A 19,581-nucleotide genomic window follows, 5' to 3' on the forward strand; every position below is an offset into this window, starting at 1 on the left:
AGCGGATAAAGGGGAATTTAAAACACATCGATCGGCCAAGAACAGAGCTTGAGTGAAAATGAGAATTTTAAAGAAATCCAGTTGCACTTTATTTTACAGTACATGCAATTTCATGTATGTACAGTGTACTAACCAAAAGCAGTACTCACTAATATAAGACTAACCACATGGTTTGTTTTTGGTTTGTTTTTTTTTGGGTTGGTTGTTGGTTAATAATTTATTATTAAGTTGTTGTTGTTAGTGACATTTATTTATGTAGCAAATGATTACTTTTATTCATCAAGGACACATGAAATTGATCAAAAGTGACAACATTTATAATTGTTAATAAGATTTCTATTTCAAATAAATGCTGTCGTTTTAAACTTTCTATTCATTAAAGAATTCTGGACCAAATGTATAATCACTTCCACAAAAATATTAAACCGTTTTCAACACTGACTATAATAAGAAAAGCATATTCTGTTGATTTCTGAAGCATTGTGTGACACTGAAGACTGGCGATGACATTTTAAAATATATTCAAATAAAAAAACAAATTTTTAAAATATTTTTTTATATTGTAATATAATTATTTTAAATTTTTTTATGTTTTTATTTTATTTTATTTTTTTTAATGAAATATTTTTTTAAGAATATTATATTTGTTTCTATACAGTTGTACAAGCATAACAGGACTGTAAAACAAAGTACTGCCAGATTTCTATAACAATATTTACACTGTAAATCTTTAAGATCAAATCAATCAATCAAAACAAAATCTGTAGTGCAGTGCAAGATAACTCTCCCACCAGTTTCCATACACTCAAGTACTCATGCAGAGACACTGGAAAAGAAATGGGCAAATATATTTAGCGATATTAGCAAAATAAATCTGGGACACTGATTGTAATTCTCAGTATTTTTGAAGATAGAACATGAGAAGAAAGTTTTCTTGTCATAATTTTTAATGTTAGAAATGCAATAATGACAGAATTGTCAAGTCTTGTCATTAAAGGTAATGATGCTCTTCATAAGCACATACATTTTGTTCAAAATACATGCAATGGCCATGTATTCATTTGGATCAGCTTATAGAGTTTAGGGTATAAACATTATATAAACATCTGTGGATGTAAACAGCCGTTGTACATTGAGTTCTAGTTTCAACTATAACTATTCATTTCATCCATTTGGAAAATGAATTTGATCTTAAGGCTGGGTGAAGGTTAGTAAGGAGTGAACTACCCACATGAGCTCATTGCATAACACAGATATCATCTTCAGATGGATGATGGCCTATTCCAGGCTCCTTCCTGTTCTCTCATTGGGTCATCCCATTGGGAACTTTTCGAGGAAAGTGGAAGTTTATCTAAAGATGAGAGACAGAGATGACCCGTGTCTTGCTGACAGAATATTATGAGGATATTAACTGATAGTGTCACTCTAAATATGTTGGCAAACTAGGAGCTTGTTACATTCGCTTTCACTTATTTGCATGCAAATTGTAATTATACATATGCCTATCGTTTTCTGTTACTTTCATATTTATTATTATATTAAAATTTTAGCAAAATCTGTTTAATTTTGGGTTATATAATGTGAGTTGTACCAGAGTCTGAGAAAAAGATTTGACAAGCTTGTAAACAGTAAACAGTTGCATAAGTCAGTCTCCTTACCATACAAATTTCTCACTAACTAGATTACACAACCATTACCTTTAACCTTATCTTATAAGACATATTTTTTTAATCTTTTTTTTTTTCATTCCGTTTATTTCCATTTAGATTTAATATTGCGTTACCGTGCTGAATGGTGTGTATTCAGGAAAGAGGAGCTTCTTGTCACAAGTGCAAGATATTCATAAAGTAGCATTCTGTACTGGCCCCATAAGGCAAAGTGAAAGACAACATATTCCCAGAATACATTTCACAGGGGTCAGCATGCCAATTTTAGCATTGCAGCTAACTGCAGGTCTGGAATTCTGCACGACATCGAGTCAGGGCTCATGTGATGACCGAGGGAGAGCAAGAGAGGGACACTTTATGGCAGTAAAACAGAGGTACATGACGTTCCCCCTCCCTAAAATAAGTGCATGTCTAAGAGTGGTGAAAAGCTCAGTGTACACACCGCATACAGCTTCTGCAAAGCCTGGTTTCCTTCATAAAGCCCCTGGAGTTACTGTGGCACCCCCAAAGGTCTATTCAACTACAGTTGCTAAAGTGGCACCCAATTATGGGACTCCCTTGTTTCATTTAGGGTAACCACAATGGGTGGCCATTGCTACTGACAACCCATGATGTCATATGATTAATGGGGAGTCATGCTGATAAGCTCCTGAGTATCACATTGGAGATTTAAAGCAGCCTCGCACCATCCAAGGACACTAGAAGTGTCACGAGCAATGCAGTATTTTATGTGACATTTAGAGATGGTCTGTAAAACAAGTTCACTTTTGTCCTCGGTCACAAAAAGTGACTTAGTTTTAGAATATGTTAAATGAAAATAAGTAAACCTTCCATTGTTTAACGTTCTGCTTGTAGAATCTGCAAATCTGATGTTGCATGATGGAACTATGAGAGGTCTAGCACATCTTACATTGTGTTGCCTAAATACAAATCCTAAAGGTAACTTTTATAATAAAACAATAATAGTAGAGGTCCTAAAATAGAACCCTGTGGTATACCATAATAAATGTCACATAGATTCAATGACTGCATTTATTTTTTAGTCTCAGATTGTTCACAACAGTAATCAGTCAATGGTGAGAATGAAAACCTGGGTGAGTTAAAAAAAAACAAAAAAAAACAAACAATTTTAATAAGACCTACGTATTCTTGCAATCTAGTTATAACAACTTTTTCTAGGGTCCAAGTCATTTTCAACTGCTATTTAAAAAGTTTGCAGTGGCTTTTGATCCTCAGTATTTAAAAGGACACTTTTGAATGGCTGCACTTTAAAAGATTTCCTCTTTCCAGTGGTTTAGTGGCTTCTTCATGTGCTTGAAGCAAAAATGTATTTTCTGTTCCTCATAAAAAAAAAAAACAAACAAACAAAAAAAATTATTAATAATAATAATTTAAAAAACACACCAAAGCGGAAAAGCAAAGAAAACCAGCCAAAGGCTTGATTTGACTGCTCAGATTTTAATCTCTCATATATAAACATCAAAACAAAATTTTATTCACTTGAAAAAAAAAAAAAAAAAAAAAAACCCTAAGCCATAAAGTAATGTCAATAATACCAACAAAGCAAAATGTTCAATGTCAGCACATCATGAATAAAAATCAGCTTCTGGTGGTGGAGAAACTGAATAAATTAAGAGTTAAGTGTTGAGAGTCTATGCAGGTTCTTGTTCACTGTTGTTGAGTTGTGCATATTCCAGAGCTGCCTGCTGAGAAAGACACAAACAAACTTCACGAACTAGCTTTCAGAGTTGTGTTCTAAGCAAAATGTTTAATTTTAATTGCCTGGCTGTCTAAATTAATACAGAAATAAAACTGTGGACAATATATGCAGCTTTAGGTTTTTTTTTTTTTTCTAATTCGTAGGAAAATATTTATTGATGCTTATGATAATTAAGAATGTTTCCCCCTAATGATAAACCTCATAATAAGGTAAAAAAATAACAATACCTTTCAATGAGAAAAAACGTTTGACTCTCATATTCATCACTATGAAACAAATATAAAGTATTTCTTTATCAAAGCATTTTTTGTACTGCTCTTAATTATGCTGATTCTTGTTAAAAAAATGATTTTAGAGCAGTATTTTTACTGTAATACAGTGATGATGAAGATCTTCTTTGGATTTTGTATGACTTGACATTTTCCTGACAGTCTTCATAATACTGACCAAATCAGATACAACATATAGAGATTTCTTCTGTGGCATCCATTTCTTCCACAAGAGGGCCTCCCTGTTTCAAAACTATTTGTCCATACCTACATGTGGACTTGTGTTTGTGTGTCAACATTGTGCGTCACTTACGCCGTCAGCCTGTTCCGAAACTCCTACAAAAAAACAAATGAACCACCGTCACAAAAGAGCCGCAGTGGAAAATGGATGAATATTTAATAACTCGAGCTCAACTTCCTGAACCAACTCCCAAGGAAGAGGAGTGCGGTGCCCGCCTCAGGCTTATCGTGTTAGTGCCATGCTAATGTGCCTGTGTAAGTAATCTGTTTCCCTCCAGATGCAGCTATTGTTTGGCAATATGTGGGCATGACAAAACCCATTTCAGCGTGACCTCTGCTATGTTTCAGCATTGTTACACATGCATACCGCAATGATTAGCAAGAGGTCTTGCTATTAATCAACTAGGGAAAAGGGACTGTGGAGTGTTTACTTGTGCTGGGGAAATAATAGCAGAGTTTCTGTGTCAGTTGGGCAGAGGAACATGATGCTCCAGGGCCCGTTGTGAAAACAGGAAGCTCTTTCCCACCAGCTCATGAATCAGCCACCTGGTGTGCATGCATCATGCATGATGAAAACACCACACGTTCAACAATGCCAGTTTGGACACTTTTACTGCCTGTTATGGTCATGCTCGAAGGGGAGGTTTGTGTGATTCAAAGATCTGAGCTCACCTGGTGTGGACACCTGGATCTCTGTGTGTTGGACACTGTACTCAGGCTCTATGCTTTTCATCTCAGGAACTTCTAAATATGGACACATTTTGGACACATCAGCATTAAAACTCAAACCAGCATTCTTTCTTATTTTTTATTTTTTTGTTAAATAATTGTGAACAATTTAGAGAATGTAAACAATGTTCTGACACAGCATTTCACACAGAACCAATACCAATGATTGAAAATAACAAATATTCAATATCTAGCTATAACTGACATATTTTTCACAAAGATGCCATTGGAGGGATTCATTGACTGTTGAAGAGCTTTGAAATTCTTGCAACTCACCTCTGCTGGGATCCACTTCCTGTGGCTGAACCAGCTCAGATTCTTCATCAGTATGATCGTCAGAATCTAGTAAAATATCAAGCAGAGGGTGTCATGTGATGATCTCACATCTCATCGGCATAATCCTGTTTAAAATCTGTACCTGAGCCAGATACATTTTCACTCCAGACATTCCTGCCCATCACACAGGGAGTTCCTGTGAGGCAGAAACAAACAAGATATCAACAATAAACAAGATATGAGTTCAACATTCGGAATACCATTCAGTCATTTCCATAACCCTGAGGTGTCCAATTCAATGTCCTATAAAATCCAGCTCTAGCCTGCACAGAATACACTCATTTTACATTCTAGCAATCTTAAAGACCTTGATTAGATAGTCCAGATTTGGTTGATTAGGATTGGAGCTAAACTCTGCAGGACAGTGGCCAAGATTAGACAGTATATTTTTAATATTTATTTAGTGCCGTCTTTTTTATGACTGAAGGTGAGTATCAGTGACACCAATACTGCTACTGATGTCTATGAAAGTTTTTCCCTCTAATATTTAACCATTGACTATAGCCATTTAACATTACAATATAACTGAGAGCTATCAATCTGAAACATGCCTCTGCAAAGCACTCTTTGCATGTAACAAACTCCACAGGAATTCCATTTGTAATGCAAAACCAGAAGCTCATTCACCTAGAAAAAGTAGTCCTACTTAAGAAATGATGATTTAGACAATTATACAGCTCAAATAATTCTACTTGCATTACTGCATGCACAAATTTTCGTTTTGTTTAGTTTAGTTTCAAATTTCTGTTTTTTTTTTTTTTTTTTAGGATTTATTGAACACACAACAGCTTAAACAATAGCCAAATGCACTGTAATAATATTTATAAGACAAATATGAGGACATTTGTTACCGTTGAGGGTGGTGTTGTCTTCAATGTCGAGAGTAAGGCTAATTCTCATTGGGTCACCTGATTTGGGCCTTGAAGGTTTTCTGAGAAAGAAAGCATTTTCAAACAGAATGGAATGATGATATATGACACAACAAATGATGTAGATGTTAAACAGAAACGAAGAGGCATCTTACACTGATAACTCAGCTTCTTGCTTTTGTCTGCGTTGATGGGACATGTTCTTAAAAAAGACTGTCAGGACTATGACGATAGCCACCAAAAGCAAGATACAGAACACTCCAATAACAGCTTTCTTCCACTGTGCTAAACTGACTTTAAAAACACACACAAATCAGCAGAAAGGACACTCAAAAACTTATTCTGTAGACATTTTCACTTTTAGGCCAGACACATACTCTACACAATTACAAGTTCTCAGCATTGTCGCAAAGTGAGCTTTTAGAGTAGCATTAGTTTAAACAGTTTTCACTGTCAGTTACTCTTTCAGGTCAACTAACTATCTGTGTACTTGAACAGAGTAAGCATTGCAGTTCAAAAAGCTCTACTATGACTTCAGAGTGATCAAATGGTAAGCTGGTGTTTGTATTAAAAAACGTACCACCAATTCTGGCTGGATAACTCTTTTTGGGTTCAGAGGCGTAATTAGACGCCTCACAGTAGTAGTCGCCTCTCTGGTCTCGGTCGATGTCTTTGATGACATGTCTTCCTTCTAAGGATCTGAGCTTTTGGATGGAGGAAAGGAGCATAACTCTGTTATGATACCAGGTGAAGGTGATGGGATAAGTGCCCTGATGTACACGGCAGATAAGGGGAAGGTCTGATCCCTCTGTGACGGTAAGCTCCTTTGGCTCCAGCACTGGCCTGGAAACGGGTACTGATAGACAAAAAAATTTGAATTCTGTCGTTATTTACGTAAGTATAATAATACAAGCCCATAAGTGTTCTGAAGTCACCTTTCAGTGACAATCATGAGCTCTGTTGCAAAATCCCATTCACTGTTTGACATATTCAAACAAGTGTTTCAATGCAACACTTGCGAGAACCAATGGTGTTTGGAGTCAATGTCATGCCATGTTTAACTGAATGTAAACAGGAATGAGATTCAAGTGACATTATCGTTGAATAACAACAGCTTCTGTAACATAAAACTGTTGTATGACTTCAGAAGATTTGGGGGCAGTTTTACTAAACAGGACAAATTTGTGTGTGAGGGCAATTCCAAAACAGGAATTCCAAAAACCCCTCTCCCTTCTACCATGTGCTCTCTGTTCTCTGCAGTGCCTCTTAGCAACAATAACTGCAGCCATTTCAAGTGCAATGCACTGTGGTAAAAGTGTTTTGAGGTCATAACATAGTTTTGTGCAAGGAACTGCAAGAAAAAAGTCTTTATTAATCAATAATCTGCATCTGTAATCATAATTAGTGTGAAAAGGAACACAAGTTAGTGTTTTACCGCTACTAGTTTTCATTTCAGCTGGAAACTGCAGGGAATTCTACAAGTACGTTTTGGAGTTTTGCAAAAATGTAACTAGAGGCATGTTATTCCAACGCATCTGTTGCAAATATTAATCACGACACACTTTGAATGGCTTGAAAAATATGTTATCTGAAAGTGAAACTTTTGGTAAACTACTGTGATTATTTCATCTAGCAGGTTTTGGTGTGCAGAACAGGAATAAAATTAATGTCACACAAATTTCAGTCATCACAATTGGTAGCGGACACAAAGGTCCATCAGTGATTAAAGCATATATCAGCATCTAAAAATGGCAACATGCACTTCCAAATTATTCAAAAATAGCAGCAACACAAATGTTTCAGTGTTAAGTATCAGGATGTGGTCCTCTTACCTATGACAGGTGCTCTAAGAGGCTCACTGGTCTTACTGAACGATGACCCACCGTTATAAGCCTGACATGTGAAGGTGTTGATGTCTTCTGGAAAACTGATGGAGGTTATGTTAAAGATCGCCCTGTCGGCTGCTTCAACCACTCTCCTGTGAGCCACTGGAATGCGGGTCTTCAGTAAGGTGTAGGTTATTGGAAGCGTTCCATTTTCAGCCTCACATGAAATCCTGAACGTCTTACCAACAATCACCTCATCAACAGCATAAACGACTGGGGCAGAAACTGGCACTGGAAAAGACATAAGAAACCATACCAACTGAAATCAAAGTATTTGCAGCATTTTGCATGCTGTCAACTCTACATTCTTAAAAATAAAGGTTTTGTATTGGCAGATGTTGTTCCATGAAGAAATTTTAACATCCATGGAAGCTTTACATTCCACAAAAGGTCTTTATGGTGGTTAATTCAAATGTTCTTCACACTTTGGTGAACCCAACATGATTATGTTATTGCATCACCACACAAATCCCCTTATGGAACCATTATTTTTAAGAGTGTAGTATATTGGCACCCTTGGGAGTGACTATGTTGCTAGTTTATCAAACACCTTATGTTATTAATGTGTTATAACAAGTTATAACATAGCAATAACAAAAAAAATGCTATGTCATAGAAGTCAAAAAGACAATATGGATAATATGCATGTCCCCTAATGACAGAGCTTTGACAAAAGCATAAACTCATCACCTTTAGCTTTTACATCATGTAATGAGCTGGTCTTGTAAACTTTTTTTGCCGTTGCCATGCAGTAGTATTTTCCATTGGTGGCGGGGCTTGCAGTGTCTTCGTATTTTGCAACTGCTGAAATGCGTTGACCATCTTTCAGCAAAACATACTTTATGTCTGCTTTTCCGATCTTCACTGAGGAGATTACATTGCTGCTGCAGGTCAGAGTGAAGCGTTCGCCTTCAAAAACCTCGTCTGGGCTCATTCTCAAAATCGGCTTAGAGAACAGTTCTGAAAATTGAAGATGGAGCCATAAAAACTTTTTTTAATAAAACTTTTTTTACTTGAAATTATGTATATATATATATATATATATATATATATATATATATATATATATATATATATATATATATATATATATAATATATATATATATAGATATATATATATATATATATCTATATATAATTTATATATATTATATATAATTACATTATATTATATATAGCTTTCATGAAATCCAAAATGAGCCAATATTTGGGATGACATTTCAAAATGTCTCAATTTCAACATTTGATATGTTGATATCAAATATTCTATTGTGAATAAAATATAAGTTTATGAGATTTGTAAATTATTCCAATCCTTTTTTACTCACAATTTGTACAGTTCCAACTTTTTTGGAATCGGGTTTGTACACACACACACACACACACACACACATATATATATATACACACACACACAAACACACACATATATATATATATATATATATGTATGTATATATGTATATATATATATTTGTGTGTGTGTGTGTGTGTGTGTGTGTGTATTTAATATATAATATATATATATACACACACACACACACACACACAGTGGTTAGGAATTTTTCACTCTTTGTTATATTGCAGCCATTTGCTAAAATCATTTAAGTTATATTTTTTTTCTCATTAATGTACACACAGCACCCCATATTGACAGAAAAACACAGTATTTTTGACTATTTTGATGATTTATTAAAAAAGAAAAACTGAAATATCACATGGTCCTAAGTATTCAGACCCTTTGCTGTGACACTCATCTATTTAACTCAGGTGCTGTCCATTTCTTCTGATCATCCTTGAGATGGTTCTACACCTTCATTTGAGTCCAGCTGTGTTTGATTATACTGATTGGAGTAGATAAGGAGAGCCACACACCTGTCTATATAAGACTTTACAGCTCACAGTGCATGTCAGAGCAAATGAGAATCATGAGGTCAAATTTCTGCTGCATTTAAGGTTCCTAAGAGCACAGTGGCCTCCATAATCCTTAAATGGAAGACGTTTGGGACGACCAGAACCCTTCCTAGAGCTGGCAGTCCGGCCAAACTGAGCTATCGGGGGAGAAGAGCCTTGGTGAGAGAGGTAAAGAAAAACCCAAAGATCACTGTGGCTGAGCTCCAGAGATGCAGTGGGGAGATGGGAGAAAGTTGTATAGAAAGTCAACCATCACTGCAGCCCTCCACCAGTCGGGGCTTTATGGCAGAGTGGCCCGACGGAAGCCTCTCCTCAGTGCAAGACACTAAAAAACACATGAAAGACTCCAAGATGGTGAGAAATAAGATTCTCTGGTCTGATGAGACCAAGATAGAACTTTTTGGCCTTAATTCTAAGCGGTATGTGTGTGGAGAAAAACCAGGCACTGCTCATCACCTGTCCAGTACAGTCCCAACAGTGAAGCATGGTGGTGGCAGCATCATGCTGTGGGGTGTTTTTCAGCTGCAGGGACAGGAGGACTGGTTGCAATCGAGGGAAAGATGAATGCGGCCACGTACAGGGATATCCTTCTCCAGAGTGCTCAGAACCTCAGACTGGGCCAAAGGTTCACCTTCCAACAAGACAATGACCCTAAGCACACAGCTAAAATAATGACGGAGTGGCTTCACAACAACTCCATGACTGTTCTTGAATGGCCCAGCCAGAGCCCTGTCTTAAACCCAATTGAGCATCTCTGGAAAGACCTGAAAATGGTTGTCCACCAATGTTTACCATCCAACCTGACAGAACTGGAGAGGATCTGCAAGGAGGAATTGCAGAGGATCCCCAAATCCAGGTGTGAAAAACTTTGTTGCATCTTTCCCAAAAAGACTCATGGCTGTATTAGATCAAAAGGGTGCTTCTACTAAATACTGAGCAAAGGGTCTGAATACTTAAGACCATGTGATATTTCAGTTTTTCTTTTTTAATAAATGTGCAAAAATATCAACAATTCTGTGTTTTTCTGTCAGTATGGGGTGCTGTGTGTACATTAACGAGGAAAAAAAATTGAGGAAAATTTTTTTGCAAATGGCTGCAATATAACAAAGAGTGAAAAATTTAAGGGGGTCTGAATACTTTCTGTACCCACTATATATATATATATATATATATATATATATATATATAGTAGTACTGTCAAACGATAATCATGATTAATCACATCCAAAATAAAAGTTTTGTTTACATAATGAATATATATATATATATATATATATATATATATATATATATATATATATATATATTGGGACACTGTACAAATTGTGAGTATGGAATAATTTCCAAATCTCATAAACTTATATTTTATTCACAATAGAATGTAGATAACACATATCAAATGTTGAAAGTGAGACATTTTGAAATGTCATGCCAAATATGGCTCATTTTGGATTTCATGAGAGCTATACATTCCAAAAAAGTTGGGACAGGTAGCAATAAGAGGCCGAAAAAGTTAAATGTACATATAAGGAACAGCTTGAGGACCAATCTGCAACTTATTAGGTCAATTGGCAACATGATTGGGTATAAAAAGAGCCTCTCAGAGTGGCAGTGTCTCTCAGAAGTCAAGATGGGCAGAGGATATGGAGCGAATTTTGTGCCAATATTCATCAAACAAATCCAGCGTATTGTAAATAAACAAAATCTGCTTTGCAAGTAAAAACTCGAATTTCAAACAAACGCAAAGTGATTTTGCAAATGCAAAACTCTATTTGAGAGAAAATGTAGAGGTATGGCCAATATATGTAGTGTGCTTTACAACTGTGAGACTCATTTGTGAGAAACTTGGCTTGATTTTCTCATGCAGGCAGATATTCCCACATGCGTAAAAGCAGATTTTCTCACAAATGCAATTGAGCAGCTATATATTCCAAAAACAGCAGATGGCGCTGTCCGTCAATTTATGCTAGTCCCCTGAGACTTGATACATATGTTTACCTTTTCAGGGAATACAGCAGACCAACATGAGTGGGGAACAGGTGAGTCTTACTATATAGTTAACCATTAGATGTTTTCACAAGCGACCCTACTAGTGTCAGTGAAATTCACAATAAGTAACATGATTGATTAGTTCAAAAATCAGTCGTGACATGGCTAAACATTTAACTAGGCAGTCTTTCCCTATAAAAACTGATGCATTCTCCATACCTCTTATCCTCTGTAGGATCACGGGATTATAGAATATATACATGTTGATAAAATTGTTCAATGTACTTTTTAAACAAAAATATTGTGTACCAAAAATGAAAGCTTAGACAATTTAATTTAGTATCAGATATACGCAATATCACCCAAGAGGTCATTAATTATTAATAAAATTTTTAAAGCAAATCACATTATTTAGTACAATATCTAAAACTTTTTAAACGTTTTAACACTGTGCAATCATTTGTGTCTAAAATAATTATGTATTTTTTAGATAAGCACATGATGAATATTTATCTTCTGGTGTCACTCTTGTCCGTGAATTTGGGAGAAAGATCAAGTTCACATATAATACGATAAATTCAGCATTTAAATAAATAGTGGTTTATACCAGTATTTCAGAAGGATAATGTAATGATTAGAAACTAATCTTTGGGGTCGAAGACCGTGCCGGTAAAACAATAATAATAAATTATCGTTTTGTGTCCTGTTTTGTTGATGGGGGTACAGATACAAGAAAATAATTGTTTTTAAGGGCATCGTTTGAAACTGGCAAATTGGTCTGCGTTTTTATTTGTGTATAGTCAACAAAACAATGTACTTTTGTAAATAAATAATAAAACAAACAGGGCACGCTCTCTGCCGTCTCAGGAACTTTCTTGAATAAAACACACCTGAATCTCAGTGAATATGTGCCTCACATACATGGTAAGTCTATGTGTAGAAAGCCTAAAATGTCTAATTTTAAAACCAATTCAAATTGAAAACAAATATTCTCTGATTATATAATCCGTATAAAAGTGAGGAGAGGTAAAGATTCTGCAATGTTTCACCTCATTATCGCTAGCGCTCTGTTCACATGTTAATGATCTGAGGTCAGCCAGGTAAGTTGTAGATGCCCCCCGAGAAAAATGCCATCAAAACGTCAAGCTTCAAATTGAATTTAGCCTACTTTCTTTTTCTGCCCGTTGGATGTTGGTGCGCTACACGGGTGAGGACACACTCTGGACAGCGAGGATATCTTGCTCATATTGGTCTGAAAAGGTAAACAGATGTTTCGGATCTCAGGAAACTAGCGTAAATTGACCAACAGCGCCATCTGCTGTTTTTGGAAAATAAACTTGCTCAATTGCATTTGTCAGAAAATCCAACTTGACGCATGTGAGAAAATCTGCCTGCATGCATTTTTTGAGAAAATCAAACCAAGATTCCTCATAAAAATGCAAATGAGTCTCACAGTTGTAACACACTATAAATATATTTGTCCATACCTCTGCGTTTTCTCTCAAATCGAATTTTGTATTTGCAAATCACTTTGCGTTTGTTTGAAAGTCGAGTTTTTTGCAAAGCAAATTGTGTTTATTTGCAAAATGCTGGAATTGTTTGATGAATATTGGCACAAAATTCGCTCCATAAGAGGATCACCAATTCCCCCAATGCTGCGGCGAAAAATAGTGGAGCAATATCAGAAAGGAGTTTCTCAGAGAAAAATTGCAAAGAGTTTGAAGTTATCATCATCTACAGTGCATAATATCATCCAAAGATTCAGAGAATCTGGAGCAATCTCTGTGCGTAAGGGTCAAGGCCGGAAAACCATACTGGATGCCCGTGATCTTCGGCCCTTAGACGGCACTGCATCACATACAGGAATGCTACTGTGATGGAAATCACAGCATGGGCTCAGGAATAATAATGTTGGTGAACACAATCCACCGTGCCATTCGCCGTTGCCGGCTAAAACTCTATTGGTCAAAAAAGAAGCCATATCTAAACATGATCCAGAAGCGCAGGCGTTTTTCTCTGGGCCAAGGCTCATTTAAAATGGACTGTGACAAAGTGGAAAACTGTTCTGTGGTCAGACGAATCAAAATTTGAAGTTCTTTTTGGAAAACTGGGATGCCATGTTATCCCGGACTAAAGAGGACAAGGACAACCCAAGTTGTTATCGCGCTCAGTTCAGAAGCCTGCATCTCTGATGGTATTGGGGTTGCATGAGTGCGTGTGGCATGGGCAGCTTACACATCTGGAAAGGCACCATCAATGCTGAAAGGTATATCCAAGTTCTAGAACAACATATGCTCACATCCAGACGTTGTCAGGGATTTCAGGGAAGACCTTGCATTTTCCAACATGACAATGCCAGACCACATACTGCATCAATTACAACATCATGGCTGCGTAGAAGAGGGATCCGGGTACTGAAATGGCCAGCCTGCAGTCCAGATCTTTCACCCATAGAAAACATTTGGTGCATCATAAAGAGGAAGATGTGACAAAGAAGACCTAAGACAGTTGAGCAACTAGAAGCCTGTATTAGACAAGAATGGGGACATCATTCCTATTCCTAAACTTGAGCAACTTATCTCCTCAGTCCCCAAACGTTTGCAGACTGTTATAAAAAGAAGAGGGGATGCCGCACAGTGGTAAACATGGCCTTGTCCCAACTTTTTTGAGACGTGTTGATGCCATGAAATTTGAAATCAACTTATTTTTTCCCTTAAAATGATACATTTTCTCAGTTTAAACATTTGATATGTCATCTATGTTGTATTGTTGTATTCTGAATAAAATATTGAAATTTGAAACTTCCACATCATTGCATTCTGTTTTTATTCACAATTTGTACAGTGTCCCAACTTTTTTTGAATCGGGGTTGTATATTTATTATGTATATATAAATACACACACATGCATGTATATATTTCAGAAAAATATGTTATGTTATACATTATTAATATGTAAACAAAAACTTTTATTTTGCATGCGATTAATCATGATTAATCAATTGGCAGCAGTAATATATATAATTTTATTTAACTATTCTATTACTATAGAATAACTAACTGAATTAAAAATGAATTACAACTATAACAATTTCAATACAACAATCTTATTAAAATAAAATGGAAAACTTATTTTAATGCAATAAAAATGACAAAAAACATTGACTGAAATCATTTTCAAAATGTTAAGAAAAAAGAAAGAAAAAAAAAAATATATGGTTAGTGATGTATACAGCCTGAATGACGAACATTTGAATTGTGTGGAAATCTGATACACATTTCTCTGATAAAATCTTGGTGGTTAGTTACCTGCAACATGTAGCGGAGAGACTGCCATCTTTTGCACGCTGCCTTTCTCTGCTTTACACACATACTCCCCTGAGTCCTCAGCTCTTACTACGAGGCTCTTTCTGAAGGTTGTATGAGATTCATGAAGAACGGTGTTGTTTTTAGTGAGGTACAACTCAAGATCTGAGGGATAGTTCACCTTACATGTGATCTGCACCATGTCACCCTCAACAACATTCCCTTTGGGTGAGATGCTTATCTGTGGGGTGATTACATCAAGATCTGTAAAAAAAGAGATTAATCTCACTCTTAATGCAAAATATTATTAGCTGTGCATATACAGTATATGCTCTATAAAGATTAAACGAAATGGCTTGAATAAATCTGTGAGAGAAAGATGAATCATCAAATGTTTTGATCTTAATGACAAGATTCCATTCCATTTTTGCCCAAAGTGAACAAAAATGTTGCTCTTTAAATTTTATTAGCAGGTTTCAAGGTGCTGTTACCTCGTACAATAACTTTCACCTTGTTGCTTTTGTTGGAGAAGCCAGCATTAGGGTGCATCATAACCATATAGGCACATTGCAGGTAGATTTCTGTGCGCTTCTGCGTGGTCAGAATGGTCTTCACGGAGTTGCTGTTACTAGTGACTCTCTTGACCTCCAGATCATTCTCGAAGAAGTAGAAAATCATATTGCCCGTCTCCTCTGGTGCACTGCACGTGGCAGTAATGTCTTCCCCCTCAGACACGATGTCAGACTTCACCTTCAGCATAGGGGTCTGAAGACCTGCATGGGTTGAAACCACTGAATAGAATCACATCACATCACATCAACTAGACAATTTAACAACAATGAAAACCATTGCTGACATCTGATCAAAAATTATTTGATGACCGCAAGCAGAAAACAAAAGAATTCTCAAGTATCATCAGCAAATCTTGCCATGACTCTGCATTTTACTACAGGGCAAGTTCGTAATCAAATATCATAATTAAATGGTGGATCTGATGACTAAGCTGTTTATACTGATTTTGAAGTGGATCTAAACAAAAACATTTTAATATTAGCATAAAAAAGGTTCAGATGTAATTGCTGTTAAAATATCAGTAAAGTTTTATGCTATTAGGGCAATTTAGAGATCCATCCATGTTAGATATAATTTTGAATATGTAATAATGATTGGCGAAACATTCATGCATTCAAGGGATAAAGGGCCTAAACATATTTTGTTTAAACACGCAGTCCTAGAAAGAAGCAAAAGCTTCACTGTGGATGACAACAGCTGCTAAAGCAGAATTGGTCAGTAATGCCTTTAAAGGGATAGTTCACCCAAAAATGAAAATTTGCTGTTCATTTACTCACCCTCAGGCCATCCAAGTTGTAGGTTACTTTTTTTTTCACTGAAAACGTGGTCCTTGGGGATTCATAAAATGCAAGTCAATGGCTATACTGTTACTTTGACAATAAAAAAAAGCATACAGAGACAAGACCAAATGAATACTTATTGCTCCTGACAACATATTGAGGTCTTATGAAGAGAAATGATCAGTCTGTGCAAGAAACTGAACATTATTTACAAAATTATGAGCCTAGCTGTAATCCACAGCCTCAGGCAACGGGGAAATCTGATTCTTTTCCAAGAACTGGTTCTTTCAGACAGTTTGTTTCAATGAACTGGTTCAAATAACTGAATGGCCAGATTGTTTACAAAATCACGCACTGATGTAATGTATACTCAATTACATTATTAAAGCAGCCAAAGCATATAAAGTGAATAATCAAATTACATTTTTACATAAACCATGCAAGCCATAAAAACCTTGCACAGACTGATCATTTTGCTTCATAAGACTTCAACATATCATCAGGAGCCATGGGTATTAATTTTGTGTTGCCTGATATACTTTTTTTATTAGTTTGGACTCAAAGTGATGCTAGCCACTGACTTTTATGACACTGAATTTTATGAATCAACACAGTTCCAGCTAAAAATCCTTATTATTCTTCTGAAGTAAAAAGGTCACCTACATTTTAGATGGCTTGATGGTGAGTAAAGGAACAGCAAATTTACATTTTTGGGTGACCTGTCCCTTTAAGGCGGGGCTTAGCGAGGGGTCATTTACTGTATGTTACTAACCTGTGACGCTTAATGACAGGCTGTTGCTCATCTTGTGCTTGTCATAGATGTGGACACTGCACTGGTAGTGACCAGAGTTGGACACCCTGGCAGAAGATAAACTGTGCTCCATCACTGAGGTGCTGATATTTTTGGTGTAAATCACCTGATCGTTCTGCAGGAGTCTGAAGAAGTATGTCAACGTCTGGGAGAGGCTCTGACTGACACTGGCCTCACAACGTAGGATCACATCAGTGCCACTCTCCACATTATTAGCAGGAAGCACTGTCAGCGTCACATGATCAATGGTCACTGCTGCTCAGAAATACCCAGAAATAACAAACAAACACATAAAAGAAAACACAGCTGGATCATTCAGGCCATATTCAAGAAATTCAGTAAATTAGGAAATTAAATTAGGTAAATGAGTATATATAATTAAAACATTAACAGAGGCAACGGAGTATCAATAGATCATGAAAAACTTCTGTGTTCATCTACAATTGACAGAAAAAACACAATGTGTTGTTTACTTCCCTGAATTATTTGTAAGAAATTACTGTATAAAGCAGTTATATGATTTAAATAATTTACATAAGTAGACATACTATATGTATAATATATAAACTACCTAATTAAATCATTTGTAACATAATTTGTGAAGCATCATTGTGTTTTTGAAAGGTGCTGTATTAAGAAACAAATATTTCATATTTTATATATGTTATTGTAAAATTATTTTAAACATGTAATCAGAAGTTTCTTCTTCTGTGGTGTTACACAATAGCTGGCTCCTTAAATATAATCAGAAAAACTTTTAAAACTTTCTGTTTGAAAAGATTATATTTCAAAGATATATACACACATTTATAGAAACGTTTGCTGGCTTCAGTTTACAAAAAACAAAAAACAAAAAAAAAAAAACTTTTAGATCTCTGTGTTTACTTTGAGCAGAACACACAGTTCTTTTCCTGGAGTCTTAAAGGAGGCCAAAAGTGTGGAAAGCAGCAGCGTTCGGAACAGAAAGAAGCGGAAGGAAGGAAATCACATAAACAAACACCAAACATTACTCCCTCAGGAGTGCAGAGCCTGTGATTCCTGCTCTAAGTCTCTCAACCTGGCCAACAAACACAAGCAGAGTCCACCACTACACACACAGTCACTTCAGTAATCACCACTAAAATCTAGAAAAAACAAGAATAATCCGAATCCAAACTCAATGGTGGTGGGTTGATTAGAAAGTTGTAGTGTTTGAGGCTTGGAATCCGTATCACTGATCATGTTTGAGCCTCCAATTAGACACAGATTAAACATCTTGCTATTGCACAAAGTGCAACTTCCTGTGAGGCGCTAAACAGTGCGTGACGAAGTATCTCTGAAGGATCAAAGCATCCAAGTGAACCACAGATCTTGACTAAAAATACATCCAAAAAGTCTCCGAAAAGCACAGAACTGTCATAATATTTCCCTGCTCCCATTTCCCAACTATATAAATCAAGCGGTCAGGTTAGTCTGAGTTAAAAATACCCCGACAGAAGCCGGTGGCCTGAAACTGTCGTGACCAAAGTGGTTTCTCTCCCATGCAAATACAAAGTACAAACAGAACCTGGAAACTGAATTGATGAGTTACCTGCATGTATGTCGGCTGCTTGCCCTGCAGATGAGAGCAAAAAGGAGAAAGAGGTGAGACAGATGAATCAAAAGAGGACAAGATGGTGTCAATCATCAGTACGAGGTGTCCTTACACAGTGCGCTCAGGCTGATGTGGAGCAGGCCGAGCCAGAGAAGACACATGCTCATCCTCACAGGTGAGTGTTCATGAATGTAAAGGACGCACACGCGGGTGCTGGAGGATGAAGAGAAGGGCAGAATGCTTGCACTTAACACATGGAACCGCCTTTCTTTGTTTAACGTGGATCAGGAAACGTGTTTCTTCCTCAGGATGTATCTGAATGTTTTGTTTGTCCAGACCCTTGGAAAAACCGCCTTTCTGTTTAAGGCGGGTCTCAAAGGCCTAATGTTTTAGTGCTGTGCTGAAGACATCACAGCCATATTTATAAGATCAAGAAGATGCTTTTTCAGGCACATTAGCAGTGTGGCGTGAATCCAGCATAAACAGGAGTACCACTGTAGCACCATGTTTTTAACACATTTTCCTTTTTTAGAGATGTGTAACATGGTATTACTATGTCTTTTTGGCATGTTTCCATTTTGGACTATGTTACATATACATTGTTTTGTTTGGGCATTGCACCATAGTAACACCTTGCATTTTTAGACATGGAACACGATATTACTACGTTTGTTTTTAGGCATGTATTGTACCATGGTAGTACTTGTCCAAAAATACATAGTATTATGTATATTAATACCATATATTTTTATTTTTATTTATGTATCATGGTATTACCGTGTTTTTGAACATGGCATGATAATACAATGCATTTAATGTATTTGATGGACAAGGTAAATCTCATGATACATGAGAATGTTGATCTTTTACTATGTTGTCAATGCACCATGGTATTACCATTTGATACAATCACTTTACC

The 19,581-nt window shown here is 36.3% G+C and overlaps 1 protein-coding gene across 3 annotated transcripts; it reads right to left on the reverse strand.

Moving 5' to 3' along the window:
- Positions 1-928: 928 nt before the first annotated feature.
- Positions 929-18,932, reverse strand: LOC109092690 (platelet endothelial cell adhesion molecule-like). 3 transcript variants are annotated; one of them, XM_042720901.1, is made up of 15 exons: positions 18,775-18,932; positions 18,660-18,683; positions 17,051-17,344; positions 15,418-15,699; positions 14,930-15,190; positions 8,407-8,676; positions 7,663-7,947; positions 6,411-6,686; positions 5,986-6,124; positions 5,813-5,892; positions 5,044-5,097; positions 4,902-4,967; positions 4,569-4,640; positions 3,970-3,992; positions 929-3,370 (listed from the first exon to the last, which is right to left on the reverse strand). In XM_042720901.1, the coding sequence occupies exons 1-15, from the start codon at positions 18,827-18,829 to the stop codon at positions 3,320-3,322; spliced, it is 2,232 nt and encodes a 743-aa protein (XP_042576835.1). In that variant the 5' UTR covers positions 18,830-18,932; the 3' UTR covers positions 929-3,319. The 3 variants fall into 3 exon arrangements, with proteins under 3 accessions (XP_042576835.1, XP_042576834.1, XP_042576836.1); XM_042720900.1 differs by having other exon boundaries at positions 929-3,373; positions 18,775-18,931; XM_042720902.1 differs by lacking the exon at positions 5,044-5,097 and having other exon boundaries at positions 929-3,373.
- Between the last annotated feature and the right edge of the window lie 649 nt (positions 18,933-19,581).

Source organism: Cyprinus carpio, chromosome B3 (genome assembly GCF_018340385.1).
Source record: "Cyprinus carpio isolate SPL01 chromosome B3, ASM1834038v1, whole genome shotgun sequence".
Taxonomy (NCBI): domain Eukaryota; kingdom Metazoa; phylum Chordata; class Actinopteri; order Cypriniformes; family Cyprinidae; genus Cyprinus; species Cyprinus carpio.

Coding starts and splice junctions, on each gene's coding strand:
- LOC109092690 (XM_042720900.1), bottom strand. CDS start 18,829: ATGAGCATGTGTCTTCTCTGGCTCGGCCTGCTCCACATCAGCCTGAGC. Junction 15,700..17,050: donor CCTGTCATTAAGCGTCACAG/GTTAGTAACATA, acceptor CAACCCATGCAG/GTCTTCAGACCCCTATGCTG. Junction 5,098..5,812: donor AGACAACACCACCCTCAACG/GTAACAAATGTC, acceptor TCTGCCTCACAG/GAACTCCCTGTGTGATGGGC.